This window comes from Coturnix japonica, chromosome 6, assembly GCF_001577835.2.
Source record: "Coturnix japonica isolate 7356 chromosome 6, Coturnix japonica 2.1, whole genome shotgun sequence".
Classification (NCBI taxonomy): Eukaryota; Metazoa; Chordata; class Aves; order Galliformes; family Phasianidae; genus Coturnix; species Coturnix japonica.
In genome coordinates, this window is record NC_029521.1 from 25,091,776 (window position 1) to 25,113,823 (window position 22,048).

The window sequence follows — 22,048 nt, forward strand, 5'->3', positions numbered from 1 at the left end:
TTTGACAATTGCATTATTTCAGGACTTAAAAACAAAAAACAATAGTTAAATAACTGAAATCCAGAAAAAAATATTTGTATTTAAAATAAATTGAGAATTTTTTTTCTACTGCATTAAATACATCAATGAGTGCTTATAGCTGTGAATTGACATTTGACGAATGAGTGAACTTATGTAAAACTTCTGGTTACCTGAAAGGCTGAGCATGTTCTGAAGCCTTTAGGATATCTTTTGATGTTACTTTAGTTCATGGGTTGTTTATCTCTTAATACTACCAGAAATAAGCTATCTCAACATAATGATTTTCTTTTTTGGATAAATTATACTTCTTTGCAGTTTGACAAGCCTGTAATAACTCAAGAATCTTTTCTCTTTTTCCCATGAACTAATCTCATTTTTGGTATTTTTTTATTTTTTTATATAACTGCTTTGTTTACATGTCTGTTATGGAAACATACTTTAATGTGAACTTGCATATTGTATGTTTTAAGGTAGTGGAGCATCTGTCACATGAGGAAAAGCTGAGAGTGGTGGGATTGTTTATTAACCCCAGAGAAGGGGAGCCAGAGTGTAGATCTTGTTGGAAGGGAGGCTGCAAAGGCTGTTTCTGGTGGTGCCCAGTGACAGAACAGAAGGCAAAGGGTGCAAGTTGGAACAACGGAACATCAGAAAGCACTCCTGTGCTGTGTAGGTAGTGGAGCAGTGGCACAGGCTGCTGTTTTTAATCATCCTGCAAAGAAGTTATTTGAGACAGCTTTAGAGATAAACTGATAAGTGGGCAAAAGATCTTGGGCAGTTTATTACATAAGATATCAGCGTTGTATCTCAGATTTAAAGTAGAATGTAGTAAAAAGAAAAGATTTCTATTCAGAATGTTTCCTCCTTAGAAAGGAATACTTCCATTTTCAGGAGGATAAAACCCAAGAACTGGGTAAATATCTCCTTTGTATCTACTGCTTTTCTTATGCCCTCAAGTGCCAAAGTCATTCCTGCTTTTTATGTAACTGATGGGTAAAATGCTTTCCTGTTCTGTAAATTTTATAGTAACTGAGTTGTTTACAGGTTCACAATTAAAACTGTACAATAACAATGACTTGTGACAAATTCTAAAATTATCTTCTTACAATCACCTGTGTCCACCTACAGTTTCTATTTTGTTTCTCTTGATCCAGATAAGACAGTGTAGTGGATGTTCTTATGTCATCAGTGAGGTGTAGTTATTTTACACCTGCATCTTGCTTCGTTCTTTATCTCTTTGATTGCTTCACTTGCTAAGCCTGCAGATAACTTGGGAATGAAATGATTTAGTGAGAGCATATCCCTGAACTATCTAAGGAAAATGTTTTAGATATTTAAGCTCATCCTACATCCTATACAGATAAGTGGCATTTTCCAAGTGCTGTTTTACCCATCTGAAGTGAGCTGTGTAGGACAAGTGGGGTGATTTGTGCTCCTCCAACTGCCAGGTGAACCCAGGCAAAGAGCTGATGGCTTTAGATGGCAGTGGTTTTCAGAGAGGAGCCCACCTGCTGTGTATTTCAGTTTTGACTTCTGGTTTGTTGACAGTTTGACTTAAAATATGCCGTTGTGTCTGTTTTGTTTTTGTAGTCCGTTAAAAACTACACCAAATGTCATGTGAGAAACGAACAGATCTGCAATAAGCTGACCAGCTGCAAGAGCTGCTCGCTGCACCTGAACTGCCAATGGGACCAGCGGCAGCAGGAGTGCCAGGCATTACCTGGTAAGGGCTGCACAGCAGAGATGCTGCTTTTTATAGTTGTCAAAACTGAGGAAATCTCCTCCATTGTTGTGTGCTCTTGCAGCCTGGAAGGCCAGCTGTGTCCTGGGCTGCATCAGAAGAGGGGTGGCAGCAGGGTGAGGGAGATGATTGTTCCCCTCTACTCTGCACTGGTAAGGCCCATCTGGAGTACTGCATTCAGCCCTGGGGCCCCAGCACAAGGATGTGGAGCTGTTTGGAGTGGGCCCAGGGAAGGGCCATGAAGATGATCAAAGGTCTGGAGCATCTCTCTTATGAAGACGGGTTGAGGTAGTTGGGCTTGTTCAGCTTGGAGAAGGTACTGGGAGCACCTCATTGAGTCCTTCCAGTACTTAAGGGGATCTTATACACAGGAAGGGAATGGTCCTTTTACACAATCTGACAGTGACAGGACAATGGAGAATGGCTATAAACGATAATACAGGAGATTTAAGTTAAATGTTAGAAAGACATTCTTTACTCAAGGGCTGTGGGGCACTGGCACTGCTGTCCATAGAGTTGTGGGTGCCCCATCCCTGGGGGTGCTCAGGGTCAGGTTGAGCAGGACTCTGGGTGCTGATCTGATGGCACCCAACCCATTGCAGGGTGGGACTGGGGGCTCCTTAAGGTTCCTTCCAGTCTCAACTATTTGATTATTGCCAAGTTCATTTATTTAACAACAACAGTTTAGATTTGTTTTATTCATGCTGATTCTTCACTTCTGAGTGAGCCTACACAATGTGAATACGTGTAATTACAACTCACAGATTGCTGGTGTGCAGACTGGTGATGAGTTTCAGCATGTCGGGATCCCTGAGTGCAGAGCTGAATTGCTATACTGCTGTACTGCCAAGCTCTACTGTTACACGCTCACTGACACTGTTACTTCTGTTGGCTGGAGTTTTGCCTTATAAATTATACTTCAATTACACTTTGATTTAGCTGCACAGATATGGCCCGAGATCCAGTTTCTTGACTGCATAATGTTTGTAATACTATGGAAGCTGTGAATATTATAATGCTAATATAAGATAATCTCACAAGGTGAAGGCTGACATTATGAATAATATTTATTCTGTAATTTGTATTCATAACAACATATGTGCAGGTAGATATCAGGGCCTTTCCCACTTGATCTCTATGTCCTGTTGAAGTTAATGAACACCGTTTCTTACAGGAAATGTGAATGTGGCATATGCAGTATTAAGCTGTGTTTGTGACAATTATGTAAATATTAACTACAATAATTGCAATGAATTATTAACTTTTGATAGTTATCTGCATCTGAGTAATGTTGAAATACATTGAAAAGGAAATGCTTCTTAAGGTGTTACTAGAAATTCTTATCATTCTGATTGTGCTTATATTTCGGCTTAAATGTGATAAAGTAAAATAGGATACGGTTTTGATCTTTTAATTCCAGAGTGGTTGCTTTCACGTTTTTGAAATTTAGTCTGCAGTTAAGAAAACTGATTGCAAAGTGTTTTTAATTATATACATAATCTGATCTTTAATGTGTAGTTGTGCTCAAATATGAATACAGGGAAAAGGTGTAATAACAGTATTTTCATAATGAAAGTTAGTATGTTTCTGATAAATATTTCAGATAATTATACATTAGTTTTCAAAAGAATACTCTCATTTTTAAAATGAGAATGCTTGATAGTGTAATACTATATTCATTTATTTTTAATTTATGTGACTTGAAAATGGAAACTTATTATTGGCCTATATTTTGAACTACAGTCTCAAGAAGATAAAATTCACATTTTCTTAGACTTTCGAATTGTTTTTCAATTCAGCTTTAACCATCTGCTTTTTATACTAGCTCACCTGTGTGGGGAAGGATGGAGTCATATTGGAGATGCCTGCCTCCGCATAAATTCTAGTCGTGAAAGCTATGACAATGCCAAACTCTACTGCTACAATTTAAGTGGGAATCTTGCTTCATTAACAACCTCAAAAGAAGTGGAATTTGTTCTGGATGAAATACAGAAGTACACACTTCAGGTAACTTGGGTAACTGTGATTGATGTTCCTGTGAATTAAATTTTCTGTGAGGAATCTATTTTAAGGTTTTATCCGCAGTAGAGAGAGGAAAGTATCTGCCCTCATAAGGACTTGAAGGAACTGTAGTGTGGTGGTAAAGTTTGATATCAGGGATGTGTAGGACATTAAAGAAAACTTGTGCTTAAACCTAATGTTCCCAGGTGCTTCTCCTTACCTGCATTAACTGCTTCAGATTACTGTTTGCAAATAAATTTCAAGAGATGAAAAGAAGGCTGATTAAGGGGATTCTAGTCCCTTGGAATGTACTGTGACAGCAGGAATCAAGATAAGGGAAAATATTTTTTACGGTAACACGGAAACATGACTTTGCTTTCAATCAGTATAGGTAAAACTTCTCTTAGGATTGTTTTTGAGTAGCAGAACAGAATTTGCCCATGATACGCGCCATTTAAGCTGATGAGCACCTTTTCTTTTTGTTTCCATGAGTAACACTCAGTGAAGTTGTAGGTATGTGAGGATCCCTCACATGTGAATGAATTGCTTTTAATCGCCTCTACAGTTAATCTTACTGTATATGAAATGCATTTTCTTCCTTTTTGTGGACACTAAAGTTATGTTAGATTAAAAAAAGAAAAAGAAAGAAGCAGAATAAACTCAACTGCTTGAAAAGACCATTATTATGGATACTGCAGAACAAAATTCTCCAGAAGTTAATGGTGAGCCCTGACTTCAGGAAAGTGTAACTTTATCTCCACTGAAATAGCTTCTCCCTACTGCACCTATGAAAAGTATTAAAAATACAACATGTAATTTACACAGCAGTTTCCTCCAATCATTTAAGCACACTGTTTCCTGTTTTTAAATCTGGCTGTCATGTTCAGGGATGTCAATGGCAGACTGCGGCTGAGAGCAATATGTCCAAGGCAAAATTGCATCTGTCTGCTATCTCTGAAGTGGCTGATAATAAGATACCACTCATGACTGTGGTGTCTAATGAGTAGATAGGGGTGGAAATGGGTGTGAATAAAACTTCTTAAAGCCTTTGAGATTCCCAGACAGTTTATTTTTTTAATATTTTACTTGAATGTTCTCCTAGCTGCTGTGTGGGTTTTTCTTTTATTTAATGTTGCTATTCTGCTGAATCTGTACATCTACAGATACCTATACATATACAGTGTGTACACGAGAGTATGCATATGTATATATGTACACACATGTACATGTGCATACATTTTATGTATGTCAATATATATTTCTGTATAATATAGATCCATTTAATTTCTGCTAGAAACAGATCTATGTCAATTGGAAGCCTTTGGATAACAAAAATACTTTCTGTAGATGATGTAAATAAACAATTTGCTGTGACTTATATCACTTTCTGTAATTAATAGTTGTAATCCCTTATGTAGAAATTCATAGTGCTTCCTAAGAGCTTTTTTCTGATTTCTGATACTAAAAGCTTGTCAGTGTGAGACAGAATACATCTGTTTTCCCTGTCTGGGCCTTAGCTGCCTTGGAATTACATTGCTGTAATGCATTGTTGAGGAATGCTGGGAGGACTGTCCTCATCTTTTTGCTTACAGGTAGCTTAGAATACAGCAGCTTTTTCATTAACTGTCTGATTGGACTGGGAACCTGTAGTGTCAGTGACAGACTACATCAGCTGCTTAGGGAATTGCTCTGAGAACTCAAGATACGTGTTTTATTTTGACTTTTCAAGCTCAAAACCTTCAGATCTTCAAATTACAGCAACTTTTAAAATGCTGGTGTTGGAAATGCAGTCAGTAGCTGCCTATGACAGTATAAAAGAAATAAGTCATGGACACAGTCATGTTGGATGTAAAAACATCCAAGTCTCTGATAGTCTCATTCCATTTGAAGAGCACATGCAAGCCTGTGCCTTCATTTAATATGGACTGCAACCAACTGGGGTCAGGGAAATGCTAAAGAAGTGTACTGAGCTGCTGGGAATCCTTATCTTCCTATTTGTCCAGGGTGTGGGCTCAGAGGGGCTCAGATTAGCTGTGCTAGTGCATGAAGCATGTGGGAATGGCCTACAAGGCAATGATGGAATGAGTCAGAAATTTATTATCAGTCTGATGAGGGTGGTGGAAAGAATTGGTTAAAAGTGTGTACATACCTCAGGGAAGGAGATACAACTATTGGTTGTATATTTCAGCTTCTTTCAATAAATAGAGAGCTTGGATGGAAAACATTTATTCATTTATTTTTACCAGTAACTCAAATATTTTCAGTTCTTTGCTAATGAAGGAAAGGGACTAGTAATGCTTTGGTCAGAAGATCCCTCCTGACACTGTACTTATTCTGACAGCTGACTCTTTGATATAATATTAAAGGTGCAATCAAAATTGCAACAACAAAATTATAAAAGGCAATGATTTGTCTAGTTTCAAATTATGCCTTTTTTTCCTATGGTCCCTCATTATAACTGCTGTATAGCAGATCTAACAGTGTGTACTGGATTTCTGGTATGACTGATACTACCTGACTAGCTTGAAGTATTGAAGAGAAATTGCTCTTTGTGTTTGGAAGCCAGATTTGTTGTTGTGTGTTTTGGTTTTTGTTTCAGAACTTAGAAGTTCTACAAAGTGACATCCTGCTATGGTTTATCTTCATTTAAATACATCATGAGCTGATGAGGTGGTATAAATTTTAGATATCTTGCATACAGTCTATGCAATTGAAGACAAATGCGTGCACATTAGAGGTATATCTCAAGTTAAACAGTCAGTTAGTTACCTGAATCTCTAATGGAATGCTGACACGATTTATGCTGTTATTCAGTTACATTTTAAGGGAAAAAATACATTTGTATCTGTCCGATTGCATTTGTTCTCTGTGAGAGAGTCTAAATGTCTTATCAGGTTTGACAGAGTCTCTCTGAAATTTTGCTTGATTTTCTTTTGTCTGCCTCTTCCTCTCAAACTGCAATCATGATGATTTAAGGTGCGAGATTTCATTTCAGATGGCTTGTTTCTGTGACAGATGGTGGTATGGAGTTCACAGATGTAGCCAGAGCAGCTGGGAGGTGAACACTGTGCCTTAACCTGAAGGTGGAGTGTGACGTGGGGGAGGTTAATGTCAGAGGCTTTCAAACCTTTCTCCTGTATGGAGCAAAAGCTTTCAGGCTTAGGAAATGGGTCAGAGTGACATTTCAAAATAACTATATGAATCTATTTTTATCTTTATTTGATATACTGAGAAGAGAAGAAAAACTTCTGCAACTGTTGTGTTTTAAAGAACTGCTAAAACAATATCAAGGACTCAGAAGTCCTTCATTTTTCGTAGAAACGATTTGGGGTTTTGTAGATTTCTTTCTAATACAAAGTCATTCTTCTAGGACAAATCTAGCTTCATTTCTTCATCAGGTTTTTAGAGGAACACAAAACCTTGATGTTTTGGAGAGACCAAGAGGGAGGAGATTGCCCTTGTCTCTACATCCTGTCAAGAACTCATTCTTTATCATATTTTTTCTTAATTCTGATACTAAGCTGGAAATACATAATTGCCTCCTTTTAAAGGGTGAAGTTCACTCGATATTAAAAAAGTGATGATGTGCTGACCAGTGTGAAATCAAAGCACTGCTGAATTTGCAGCTATGCTCTAAAATGATGACCAACAACTGAATTTGTCTAATTTGTATTTTTCATTGAAAATAAATACAATTCATTGAGAGAATGCCAAAGTAAACACGATGGATAGATAGAGAAGTTCATAGTAAAACAAAATAGTGCTTGATATATTTTTTATATACTGCTTTATTGACCCAGTAAGCAAAATGCTTTAAGAGATTCATGTATTTCTGCAAAACAAGATTAAAAAAAAACACAAAAACAGCAGTATAAGGTTAATTAATTGTTTCTGATATTACCCTAACATGTATATATTTTAAATGAGCAGACTCATTTAAAAGTGCAATTAGTTCTCTTGTGAGTTTACTTACCACCATGGGATTTAACTAGAAATAAAAAATTTCTTGCAGTTATGCAATAAATTCTGAGAAGATTTAGTTTTGTTGTAGTAAGCAGAAACAAAAATGAGAATGATTTTGAATGATGCATTTCATTAAATTAACCGTTTGCAACTTTTGTGCTGTTTTCAGGGCGAGGAGTTCTTTATAAAGCACTCTCCAGTGCAGGTTGTGGTTAATTAGTGAGCTTTGGATGGCAACAATTCCTTGTTAGCTCCAAGTATTCTCAGTGGGCTGCATGTTTTTAAGGTTTTGTTATGTTTGCTTGTTGTGAAGCTGACATCTACTTTTTTTTTTTCTTTTTTTCTGAGTTGGTCTCTTTTTACACTTCCAGCAGTCCCACATTACTATTGTTCTTGTGGAGATGTAATAAGTTCATTCACCGTTCAACCTCTGTCTTGTTACAGTAACTATCCATTAGTTCACCACTTGATGTGCTGATTTCCTGCTTTCAGGAAGGTGGGAACTCAGCTCACTTTGGATGCTTTGGGAAGGAAACCTGAACTCTCTTAGTACATATTAACAAAAATAAAATGTGTAGGTATCTTTCATAGACTAAATGTATACTTTTGTAACAAAAGCCCAGCAATGAGGTAGTAGCTGGAATAGATGTTTCCTCTTCTTAAACCTCGTTTTCTCATTAGGCAGTTTTTCATTAGTAATGATGCAGAAAGGAAGAAAGCTAATGGCAGGCTCTTCTCAAAACTGTGAGTGATGTGGAAATGTGAATGTTAAGGGGCAGCAGTATTTTCAAGGTTCTGTTTTATGCTTTAATGGGGGTAAGGAGTTTAAGTGGATCTTGAAAAGTTCTTTAAGTTTGTCCATAAGATATTGTGACACAGTTAGGCAAAAAGAAAACAAATCAGAAGTGTACTGAGAACTTACAGGAGAGCTTAATATCCAAAATGAAAGGAGTTTAAATAAAGATGCGGATGAATTTGATGATATTTTTTTCTGAAAGAAATGCATGGTTGCTCAGCAATTTCTGTGATTATGAAACTGGGTAATTATATGCCTCACTACTAATTGGCTATTCAGTAAAGGTAGTCTTGCTCACTTTACTCATCTGCAAATTATTCAGCCTTCATTTAGTTTGTGCTGAGGCAGCAGTAGAGCCTGAAAAATGTTGTGATAAATAAATGATTGTGTTTGCTGTATATCTCAAAGCAACTTAGTCTGCCTTAAATCTTCTGAGTAAACAGTGGAATTAATATGAAGTATCAGCTCTGTAGTTAATGGTACACAATCTTACTTTCTAGCTTAGTTCCATAATTACTACTTAGAAGAAAATTAAAATGTTAACTGTTTAGAAAAAGAGCACGTTTTAAAGCTAGTGGTGATCAGCATTTAATAAATTGATGTAATTACTAAAAGCCTGTTTTATGTTCAACTGAATAGGACTGTTGATGTGAGTACAAAGTGACATGAAATATTCCATAGGACTATGTATATGATTGTAATCTTACTCTTGTTAGATGAAAATAAATCCCTGTCCAGCAATTTTTCTCTGAGTTTAATAACCCCCAGATCTTTCCTAACTTAGCACAGAGGTTGATTTTTCACTTAAAAGGGGTTTTGGCAAGTTCTTATCACTGTTATGAATGATTGTTCTATGAAACTGGATAATCCTTCACTGCTTGTATTACAAGTGTAAGAATATGGGTTATTAAGAGTGGATGCAGGTTTTAAAAACTTGCCTAGAAAGAAATAGATAAGGAGAGAAGCATTTTTAGAAAATGGTTCCAAGGTTTTGATCATGTAATGGGATGAAGTTATGGATTATAACTCTCAAATTCTTGAGATATATCTGATTGCATTCCCCAGTGCAAGGTTAGCATGGCCTATTACAAGCTTTCCCTAGCCAGACTTTACTAGCCGCTGTATGTTGCATTGCTGTAAAATTCTACTAAGCTACAGTTGGATCATTTCTTGGTACTTTTCCTCCCCTTTTTTTCTTCCTTTATCTTTTTTTCTGAGAACTTACCTAAAATGCTGTAACACTATTGGGGAAAAAAAGTAGTAGTTGTTGATGCAGTTTTAAAATAAATGGTATATAATATATAGCCAGGGTTTTCATAGATATGTTCTGGAGCCCCATTTTTAAAAATTATCCACTCGTTCATTTTAGAGTATTCTTTTTTTCTTTTTCAAATCAACTTCTCAATTTCAAATAGAAACCAATAATTGAAATAATCTTGAAATCCTATAAAGAGTCATTAACGCAGTCACAGAGCTTTTTGGTTTTTTTGAGTTTTTTGTGGATGTGTCATAATGTAGATGAAATATAGCTTTTAGCTCTTCGTGATTTTACAACAAGAGAACAAAAATGCTTAATGATAATGTCTTAGTAATGACAAATTTTTGCTTAAGAAGATAATCATAGTTTATATGATTCTTCTGTGGCATTTTAAAGTAAACAATTTAGAGACATAAGTGGAAGTTCATTCCTTAGATGCAGTTGTGAATCTTGATTGGAAGAATCAAAATTAAGATTATGAATCAGAGCAAATGGTTAGTTTGTGCAAAACAGCCTTTTCAGGTAATGAAGCTCATGTCTTAAGGAAATGAGAACTTCAAATAAACATTTTCATGATTAATGTATAAAAATATAGACTACTTACTTAAAATGCTATTTTCTTCCAAGTAAGTTCTGTAAGTTGATTGAAAAATACATTATTAAAGCAAACATGACAATTAACTTGAAATTAGTTTGTCACAGCACACTGGTTATGACAATGGGTGACCGTGAATTTTATATGCTGTTTGCATTCGTTTGTTGGATTTGACAACACAGCAGCAGTCATTTTTGCTTGGTGTTATCAGCATGTCAACTGCTACCACTAGACTATAGTCCGTCACATCATGGAATTAACGATACATAATTCAGTAGATGCTTTAAGCATGTCCTTGGAGCTCTTTGCTGGCCTAATTCTCAGCCATCATCTTAACTACATGCCAAAAGCCACACAAGTGAGCCTGCAAGGGAGTAGCTTTGATATGTGTTTGGTAGCATGCTAATCGGTGACAGGTCTGTATTTAAATGTTACAGAATAGCCAAAGATGGTACATATGGAATTTGAGATATCTGGCACAATGGCTGTAAGTTGTCCAGATACTGCTGCTGTTAGGAATTAAGGTAACAGCTGTATGATATGCATTACTTTTGTTTGAAGTCTTTCATGTTTTGGGGGATATTGCTTTTTTCTCCTATGGCTACTCTGGCTTTCCTGATCCTCCCTGTGACTTTGTCATCATTTAAAGGGTTCTGAGACTCTCTTATTCAAATAGAAGAATTTCCCTACTGCTCCCTCTTAGTTTTTGTTGTTGGCCTGACATGTTTTTCACCATAGCTGGACTAGGTTCTCCGTTTTCTTTGAACTGATGCTAGGACAGAATTACTTGGCAGCGCAATCAAAATTGTCTGTAATGTGTTGAATATGTTCTCTTAGCTAGAATTTCTCAGCCCCAAAGTAGGCAATTAAGGTTGTTTTAGGTCTGTTTGTCAGTGATATATCCTGTCTAATGCCTAAACCCCTGACATATTCTGTACAAGCCTGGGTGCATTCTAGAGTAGAATATCTAAAGCCACGCATATAAGTATCTACAGTTTTTTGATGAATATGGACCATATACATCTAGAGCAATCTGGGCAACTAAATAACAAATGAAATTCAAGACTTACCTTTTGTCACCTTCCAGATGCCCAAAGGCATGCATCACATTCCTTCTAGTACCTAGAACTAGGAGCTCTCAGACACCTGAAAGGTTAGTCAGCTGGGGAAGAAAAGTTATAAAGCCAGTGGAGAAAGTGAGACAGGAGAGCAGGGGATGGCATTTTTCTGAATTTTCCTGTTGCTGACAGTCTGTAAGTGAGCATCATTCCTTAAGGAATAGAACATGGTTTAAGTCTGTTCTTGCATCTGCGAGTCTATTAGATGCTTAGCAGTTTTTATTTGATCATGTTTCAAACCAATAGGGAAGAAGAGGGAGAAGACATAGGGTACATATTTTACGAAGGTGAGGAATACTAATCATATTCCTCCTGATTTTTCTGAAGGAAAATTAATGACCCTTCATGTTTCAGATGCTGCTAATGAGGCAGAGGAAAAAGGTGAAGAATGCTCTGATCAGGTATAGATTTAATGTATCTGAAAGATTAAACCTGAGTGGCTGAAGAAAGATGTGTGAGATGAAAGATGAAAGATCTGAGACGTGATGGCAGTGACTCCCGATTCATTTGTGAAATAACATATAGATATGAAAGGAAGGCAGTTTACCTTTAGGGTATACTGTGGTGTTTTACATACTTTGGTCTGTAAAGTATGTTAGTTGAGAACTAAATTCACAAGCAGATGAACATATTTTTCTTTGGAGCTGACAACATCTGCCTTTTGTCTGGTACAGATGGTTGTGTTTGGCTCTGTGGTACTAACTTACCACTACATAGATGTCACAGCCCATGGTATCTCTATAGCTCTCTTCCCTATATTTAAACCGATGTTGATGATAACCACCTGTGGACAAAGACTATGTGAAGAAAAGTGTTTACTTTCAGTATCTTGAGATTTTGAAGTGATAGGACCAATAATGTTTTATAGAATTATCTTGGAGCAGACAGAGGCCTTTGTTCATGCTTTTCTCTAGTTAATTGTACAAATAAGATGAAATGATTGTGAACAGAATTTGTGTTTTAATGTTACTCATCCATCTTAAATAACCAGTTTTATTATGGTTGTTTGTAGGATAGAAATCAACAAAAAAGGTATATTCAATGTGTACTTACTGATATTGGAATAATGGATATATCCCTTTCATCTGTCTCTGATCTGCCAGAAGATGTTGATCAATATCACCAGTACAAATTTTAAAGAATATTGTATTTGTCCTGTTTTTTCCTTTTGATTTTTGTAAAGTACTAACTTCTTTCTTTTATCATCCATGTTGACCTGGCAATTGCTGATAGCCACTGGACAAAGTACACTTTTGCTATGAGTATTCAGCTAGGCTTATAATTCTTTATTGAATGGTATTAGCGAGTGTTTAACTGATTATCTCTGATTTTTTCATTCTTTTTTGTAGAAAATTTCACCTTGGGTAGGATTACGCAAGATCAACATTTCCTACTGGGGATGGGATGACATGTCTCCTTTTACAAACACAACTCTACAGTGGCTTCCTGGAGAGCCAAATGACTCTGGCTTCTGTGCATATCTAGAAAGAGCAGAGGTGGCAGGTCTGAAAGCAAATCCATGCACTGCAATGGCAGATGGTCTTGTCTGTGAAAAACCTGTCGGTAAGCAATCTTTTATATTCATTTATTGTTTCTGTAATGATTAGCAAGCTGTCTGGATTTTTACTTGGCTAAAAGGGATTATTGGACAATTTGGATTACACAATAATCAGTAAGATGACTGTGTACCCAAAAGCTGGGAAGTTCTCTCAGTACATGCAACTTCTTTAGAGTCCCAGTGCATGATAAGGTGGTAACCAGTGTTAATGCCTAGAGTCACAATTGCCTAGGGATGTCATCAGTAGGCTCCTATACAGGAGCCTAAATATTCTATGTGGTTAGACTCTGACACTTTCAATATTTACTCATATTGCAATTTTTCTGTAGGGAACTTGGTGCCCTAAAAATCTATAGACACACAAAAGTGTATTGTTAAAGCTGTTATAGGAGTTACTTACTGTCTGGATTGCAATGTGAAGTGCATACAATTTCTTTGTTTAAAGGCAGTTTATTTTAACCTTGCTTGCTCAGAATTTCTTACAGTAGATTCTTGTTTTTACCCTTCACACACTAATCAGAATTAGAACTCCTGTTTAATCAAAAGATGATGCTAGACCTGTAGCCATTACATATTATACTTCAAATTAATGCATTCATTCTGTAATTGTCCCATATATCTCTTCATTGTGCAGTTAAGCATGCAAAACTCTTAACATTTGCTTTTAATGCACATTTTTTCACTGTCAATAATAGCACTGTCAACTACAGTGTATGCTGACGATATATTATATGAATGATATTTTAGTTGAGGCATTGAACTTTTGTTCAAAATCACAATATTTTGGTTTTTTTTTTCTAGTTAGTCCTAACCAGAATGCAAGACCCTGCAAAAAGCCATGCTCCCTAAGAACAACATGTTCCAACTGTACGAGTAATGGTATGGAATGTATGTGGTGCAGCAGTACAAAACGATGTGTTGATTCAAATGCCTATATAATCTCCTTCCCATATGGACAGTGTCTAGAATGGCAAACTGCAACATGCTCCCGTAAGTACCTTAATGAATAGTAATCCTATTCAATACAGTGATGTAATTTTTTTCCACTCAAAAGTATACCTGTTGGAATAGGACTAAACACCTTCACTACTGTTAAAAACAACCACATTATAACTTTATTTAGCCACTGATGTCAGCAGTCAGTAGTGTGTAACTATTTCTAGATAAAGATGAAATATTTGTATCTATCTTAAGATGAAACATTTAATCTTTTGAAAGAGACAGTGAAAATTGCTTATTGTATAAAGAAAAAATATATCATGTTTGTTTTGATGACTAGCTTTATTGTATGAGATGATGTCCGTGAGCTGGGACAATATACTGGTAAAATTGGAGACCTAATATTATAGACATCCAGTGTGACATCCTGTTACTAAGTAGGGGAGGTGAACTGAAATGAGAATTTTTAACATTCTGTTGTATTTTGTTAGTAGAGTCAAAATAGCCAATTTTCCAACTATGCAAAGATAAGACAGTGATATAATAATGATGATAATAGTCTCGAGAATACTGTAACACCATCGCAAAACAAATGGTCTTGATCTTCATTAAATTCTAATTTGCAAATGCTGATTACAGACTCTTGCAATTTACTTGTCTTCTCCATAGAAGTATAAAGAGTTTAGGTAGATAAAAGAAAGTGCAAAAGACGTTTTCCTGATGTGATCAGATAGGGTCAAGTCTGCAAATATACTCACTTCATCCTGTAGATTTTTTTCTTTGTCAAGCAGCAAAGGTATTCTCCAAACATCCCTTTTAGAAACATATTTCATCAGAAATCAATCTGGTGCCTCTAGGAGAAAAAGAAACCTGTTCAATGTGTCTTTCAATGTACTATTAACTAAAGCTACCAATCCCCACATGTAAAGGACTTCCGTGGGACTTAATGTACAGAACTTCAGAAGCTGACCACTAAATTTGGAAAGTAATGCAGGCAGATTTTTCTTTCAATTGAAACTATCCAAGCATAGCGGAACCTGCAGAGCCTGTGCTACTGACTTGAGACAAAAGCATCATTCTTAATATTCATAAAATGTATCGAACTAGTGCAATGTTGACCTGTTCTGGTAAATTTTCATGCTTAGTAGAATTTAGTTGTTAATTCAGGTCCAGCGTGGACTTGAAATAGAGCTTTGTCCTCTAACCCTAGCCATCAGTCCTTGTTTAAGAATAAAGAAATAGGGTCACTGATTTTCTTGTCCCATGTACATATGTCATAATGATGCTGTAACTGCATAAAGATTAAGCTTTTTTTCCTGTTCTTGAACGACTTCATTTTACAACTTATAAAATGTGGACGGTGAGTTATGGCAAAACAAAAGGTGACTAAAATGTAGGGATAAAGAAGACAGAATGCCACACGAATGATGCTTAACTTTTAGATGATATTTAGATTTAGATTCTGTGAGTTAGATTTATCCTTTCCTTCTGAGTTAATGAAACATTCAGTGGATTCCCTTGTCAAAGAGCAGTGTTTCTACTGGAAGAATAAGATACAAGTTATTATCTTAGAAACCAAACTCCTCCACCTCCTGCTCTACTCCCCCAAGTTAAAAAAAAAGAATGAAAAAACAAAATATGACAGATGGGGAAAAAAAAAAAAATTAAAAAAAAATATTCTCTTTTATTCTGTATTACTGATTTATGAGTTTTGGGATGTTTGCTCTGAATTGAAAGGGGATTTCACACAAGCATATGCATTTTAACAATTATCCATTAATGTCAATGAGACTGAATTTTCAGGAAGGAAAATGAAGAATGCTGTGTAATCAGTCATGTTTGGTCATTTTAATATTTGCTTGCCAAAAAGCTGCATTTCTCAGTTCCTGTATTTTCTGCCCACTATCATCTTTGATTGAATAGCTGACAGTAGAACATCCTTGGAACATGTGGAATTTTGAAGAGAAAAAATCCTTTAATATGACTTATATAGTTCTTTTCAGCTTTTGAGCTGAAAATGAAATTTTGGTTTGAATTTGAATTACCACTTTTTTTTTCTCGTATTGGCCTTTTCTTGAAGTCTAAAGCATTTCTATTGGAGAGACAGTTCACATGAGTACACCTAGCATATTTACATTCTATAATATATGTTAACAGTAAACACAAACTATATATTTAACGTAAGATTTGAGTTTGGATGAAGATCTGCAATATTGCTCCTATGTGTCATTATCTTTGTTGCAGTGTAACGAACATCTGTAGTATGTTCTGTAATCTCTGAAGAAATACAGCCTTGGAAGCAAATGTAGGAACATTCTGATAAATTTTACTGAAATGGTTGAATTTGTAACAGGAACTGGAAATGCAAAATTATTTGATCCTGAAATGTTGTCTAATTCTAGCATCTTATTTTATAAAACAAAATCCAAACAACAACAAAATAAAGGAAAATGTAAAAAGAAAACAGAAAGAGATGAGCAAACAGAAACCCTCTAACATTAATACTGTTTTTCATCTAAAAAAGCTCAAAACTGTTCTGGACTGAGGACCTGTGGACAGTGTTTGGAGCAGCCTGGCTGTGGGTGGTGCAACGATCCCAGCAACACTGGAAAAGGTCAATGTTTGGAAGGATCATCAAGAGGTCCGATGAAGCCTGTAGGCACACATTCTACTGAAATGGTACTTGATGCCACTCTTTGCCCCAAAGAGAAAAGCTATGAATGGTCTTTTATCCAGTGTCCAGGTAAGGTCTGCTGATTTATTGTCCAATTTTCTTTAGAATTATTATTGTTACTATTTTTGGTGTAACATTTCTGAACTTATGTTATAAACAAAGAGTTTCTCTGTTTAGACACACCAAATTAATGTATTTACTTGGTAGAATACAAATAATATATTCACGGGATAGATTTTTCCAAAATATTCCCTAAATAAATAGTTTATCTTTTTTTCTCTCTGTCTAGAGTGTATAGATTGGATTGGTTTTGTACAGATTTGTGTGTAAAATATATTACTTAATCAAAGTTACAAGAGAAATGATCTGTAAGCAACTGCTGATGGCCACAAGCAGGTGCTTCCTGCATCCTAGCTGCTCACAATGAGGTTCAACTGCCTGTGAGAAAGCATTGCAGAGCTGGAAGCGTCTGAGCTGTGCTTCCAGTTACCATTTAGACCTTAAGACTAAATTGTATAGTACTTTTGTAATATTGGAACACTGCATTTAAGCCATGCTGATCTGATTGTAGTGCTTTAAGTTAATTGGAAAAGATACCAAGTGCTTTAATACAGTGGCGGTTGGACTGATACGGCCACACAAGGAAAGCAGTAATGCAGGTAGTTGGAAGGCATGCTGCAGATCTGGACAGACTTCCAGGGGAAACCTGCAATAATCAAATTTTTTTAAAGACATCTTTATTTCTTATTTTATTTTTAGAATAAATGGTGCAATTTTACTGTAGTGTTATTTTTCCAGCCTGTGTTCCTGCTGCTGGTAAATATGGAAGCTGGAGCTTCTTTAGAAATCAAAGGCTTGGAAATTTAGAAATCAAAGGCTTTGCATGCATGCTGTTGGGGGACTGAGTTGCCTATGTATGGATTAATGAGTGCATGGAGTGTAGTTCTGAGTAGATAGAGTGTTCAGGAATAGTTGAGTTATGGCCTGTAGGTTAGGGAGCTAGTGGGTGTGGGATTTAGTTAGGTGTGTGTAAGGGTCTTCTCACGTGCATTGGGTTTGTGTAGTGGGTGTATGTGGCTGCGCAGGTATTAGGATAATATATAAAGAAGGTGACTCAACAGTAAATCTGAGAGAAGACTTCATGGCAGCCATGAGACTGTGTCTCATTCCCCCGGACAGTCGAGATCCCTGGATAAGGCTAGGTTATTTGACGGCAACATCAGTACTTTACTTTTAAAAAATTATTATTATTATTTCTCCACAGGTATTTGTATAGATTCGATTTTAAAAGAAACAACTGTACTCTCAGTTTTTACTTTTTGGCTCGTTGGCATGCAGTCTATTTATTTATTTATTTAGAACTCTTAAAAGAAATCTCCTACAGTGCCAAAGCTAGTGAAAGGACCAGAACTGTTAAAAATAAGGTGATAGTTATTTAATTTTGTTGTATATGCCTTGTCTCACCAGAGGATGCACTAATAAGTTGATTTTCTCCACTGCAGTAGCGTTTCAGATACTTCACAAAAGATTGCATGCAGGAATGGTATCAGTGAGTGACTTGTGGACTCTTAACAGGTTCTTTAAGAGGCTAGGCAGCATCTTAATGCTATGTAGGCTGGAATCAGTCACGCCAGTATGCTTTTTAACAAGCCTTAAGCTCAAGGTCACCACATTATCAATTTCATATATAATATATGTGTGCTGATGATTAGTCAGGATTAGACTCATTGGATTTGCATTTTTCTGCAGTTGTGTAACAATGTAAGAATGATTTTATTCCAAAAAGCAATATACTAATGGATTTGTAAATGTTGTATTCTAGCTTGCCAGTGTAATGGCCACAGCACCTGTATCAACAGTAATGTCTGTGATCAATGTAAAAACTTAACAACAGGAAAACAGTGTGAAACATGCATGCCAGGATATTATGGAGATCCCACAAATGGAGGACAGTGTACTGGTAAGTTCTGCTGGCAGTTTAAAAAAAAATAAATAAATTGAAATGACAATTTACGTAATGTGAAATTCACTTTTCTGTAAAGATCAAATGCTCAGTTGATACCAGATACACTGATCAGATAAATTCATAATTCAAAATCTAGATTAATATTTTTAAGAGCAACTTGCATTTGGAATCATTTTGCAGTTGTCACTTGGCCTACATGTTCTAAGAATGGGGCTGTAATTTAAAGCTGCTCTCAGGCAAAGGTAGAAAGAAACTGTAATATGGGGAAAATCACCTTATGTGATGGAACTTCGGATAGGTATCATTCTGTTGCATTTAAGCAACTTAAAAACGTAGTAAAGTACAAATGAAATTCGTTATCTAAAAACATGCCTAATAGCACTCTTTTCTATAAATGTGTGATGCTTGTGGAAAAATAATGAATTTAACAGACTAACAAGTCTTATTCATGCATAGTTTGATCAGTCTGGTATGGTAGGGACTGTATGTTACTCTAACCTTTTTAATCTGTTAAGTTTCATAATGTCTATATAGGACGATTCTCCTTGAAGTAAAGAAATCCAATGATCCAAGTGTTTTTGTGCATTGCTGTAGGACTGCTCCTTTACATGCATGAGTGATTTTGAAATTGATGCTGGCTCCTCTCTTTATAACTAAATGGGAGTGGGAGAATATTTTTAATATGAAAATCTATTAAGATAGTTGAGATTTAATATGATAGATAGCCAGACACTTTTCTCCTGTAACTCTTCATCTCTGATATAGATGTTTATTTAACTGAACATTTATCTTGAAGTATATTTATTCATTTAAAGGGCTCACTTGTTCCTGAGCACTTCAACACGCAGCAGTCTATGCATGAAGCTGCACATCTGGTAAACTTAACCACTATATATTAGAAAGTGTTCAAGGGGATGGAAAGATTAATGCATGCCCCTATTGACAGTTGCACATTTTTCTGGTGCTTTATGAAGCTTTAAATAATCCTTAATAGTTCTCTTATTTCCTGAAGTTGACAAAATGTTCTTTTGCTGTCTATAATACCTTTATGGCAAAATGACTTATTACTATAGCTTTTATTCTTCAGGGATACATTAGCTATCTAACCAAATAAGCATTCCATCACCTTTAGTGAATTATGTGTCTTACAGTAATGGCTAAAATCAATTTATAAGAGTAGTAAAATCGTAAATTTTATAACTTGTTTTTTCAGCCCTAGGAAAGAGTTCGTATTTTTATTGGTAGATGTGATTTTAATAGAAGCTATTTAGTGTTAGGAGTACTTTAAAAATAAAGAGAGTAATTATTGTGAAGCTTTGTTTTCATTTTCATTATTTATCTGTATTATATTTTGAAGTATAGAGTCGATTAAAATTTAAACTGGTTTAAATCTTTAAACCATTTTGATGAATGTAGATATTACGAACTATTAGATATTGCTATAGCTTTTGCTGTAGTGTCCAAATTGTGGGCAGAGTTTTTTTCAGAAACAAATATCAGTGATTAGTCAAAAATGGCCATATCGCTTTTTCTTGGATTTAAGAGGATTTTGGAACCAGTCATCTTCATATTCCACTCCTACTTTTCTCTGCTGCTTTCGGCTGAGTTTCTGGTTGGACCTTTCCAACATTTCTCCTCAGTCTCGTCCCTCCTGAAGAATACTTCAGAGCTGATGAGATTTTGCTTTGAAGATCCTGATTGAAAACTTTTAAAATGAATGATCTTGCAGTACTGCAATCTTCTTCATATATTAAATTGCTATAGTTACATGTGTATGACTTGATTATGAATTGGCGAGCAGTTTAGGATGGAAAAAGATGTTGTAACCAGTGTCGCTATTTAAGAGATGATGTAGTGTACACTAGGAGAAAGCCTGAATATCTTTCTCAATATACTCATATGTCAGAACAACTTATTTTTTCCTACTGCTTTCACAAAAGTAGTTATATATTCTGTAAATTCTATAGTTGTACTTATAGATAAAATTCTGCACAGGTCAAAATATTGATGGATTTTTAAAAATAAAGCAGGTCTAACTTCAGATGGAAACAGATACTTGCTTGTTCTCTCAGTGATTTGTGCTCATGTTGTGTTTTTTTCAAGGTCTGGTTCTGTAGTAACACATATTCTTGAAATGCCCAACAGTTTAATATAAATTCTAGAAAAAGCAGAGTAAGATTTGTAGTAAAGACTGCAATGTGAAGTAACAGAGGAAAGCACTGAAAGAAATTGCTTGAAACAAATTTGTGTTGTCTCGGCAAAAAATCTTGAGCATTATTTTCAAACTTATTAATCATCTACTTACTTGACTGTTAAAAAATAAAAATACTCTTAACTGCTTATCATCTTGTCATTTTCGTTATGCAAGAAATTTCTGAAATTATTCTTTAAATGTATGAGATGCCAGGAGAGAATTCTATAGGCTAACATACGACACATACTGTGAATATATAATACACTTAATAATAAGATAACGTATGCTCTCTGCTGTATTGCCATTTTTCATAAAGAGATAACATCCCAAACAGCATTCATTTTTCCCATAATTGCACTACTATTGGTGATGCTTTTGCAGTAGGAGTGAAGCTGTGACTACCAGCACATTGGGAACATTGTGTTTTAACTCCCACTGTTCTCTCTCTGGTCATGGAGAGAGATGATGTTGAAAATGCTAATGAGCCTTGTGCAAAATCCTCCTACCAGACAGGCTGCATGGCTAAAATTTTTTAAGTGAGCCTGTAGCATTACAGGTCTGTCGTCTTTACTGCTGTTGTATAGTTTGAAATTTCTACATCAAAGACAACAGTGTCCTCCTTGCTTTGGTTTATAATCATTTTGTCTGAAAAGATTTTTATCAGACCTTACGATTATTAATTAATGTAAGAGAATGTGATTCATATGAAAGTGCACTGGGTTGGTAACATATGCTGGAACCAGGTGAAAGGTCTGTGTACCTTCCACGTTCATCCAGAGCCTGGAGTGTGAAGGGAAGCCACGACTTTTCTGCTGTTCTGAAGCATCTGTCTTTGAGAGAGAGCACCTTGTGCACTGTCTGCTTCTTTTGCACATTGTGTAGCTCAGTACTTTACTCCTGTTTTTATATAAATGCTTATATATAGACATGAGTATGTATATGTGTGTATATACAAACACCTATATATACAACTATCTGGATTTTTTTTGCCTTACACTAAGATTTTAGACTGCATTCCTAGCTTTAAGGTATCTTGAAAAGGATGAATTTGGCCCACGTAGTAAAATATTTCTCTAATTATAATTTCTGATGGTTTTATTTCTGCTTGTTAAAAGAAGTAAAACGTATTTGTTGCTTATGAATACCTAACCTGTATCATTAGTATAAGAAGGGAAATCCATGATGTTGAAGTTATACTACTCAAAGAATATGGTTTTTCTGCTGGGT

At 35.7% G+C, this 22,048-nt stretch overlaps 1 protein-coding gene across 6 annotated transcripts in view; it reads left to right on the top strand.

Annotated features, from left to right (window-relative positions):
* ATRNL1 (attractin like 1) overlaps positions 1 to 22,048 on the top strand; it is a 396,494-nt gene that overhangs the window by 76,665 nt on the left and 297,781 nt on the right. For all 6 annotated transcript variants that reach the window (XR_004307737.1, XR_004307736.1, XR_004307738.1 and 3 more), the window contains exons 14-19: positions 1,609 to 1,741; positions 3,585 to 3,766; positions 12,840 to 13,053; positions 13,850 to 14,038; positions 16,512 to 16,730; positions 18,484 to 18,621. Coding sequence is in view for 3 of the 6 variants with exons in the window: in XM_032445435.1 (XP_032301326.1) it covers positions 1,609 to 1,741; positions 3,585 to 3,766; positions 12,840 to 13,053; positions 13,850 to 14,038; positions 16,512 to 16,730; positions 18,484 to 18,621 (1,075 nt within the window). In the remaining 3 variants the exon portion in view is untranslated. The remainder of the gene's footprint in view (positions 1 to 1,608; positions 1,742 to 3,584; positions 3,767 to 12,839; positions 13,054 to 13,849; positions 14,039 to 16,511; positions 16,731 to 18,483; positions 18,622 to 22,048) is intronic.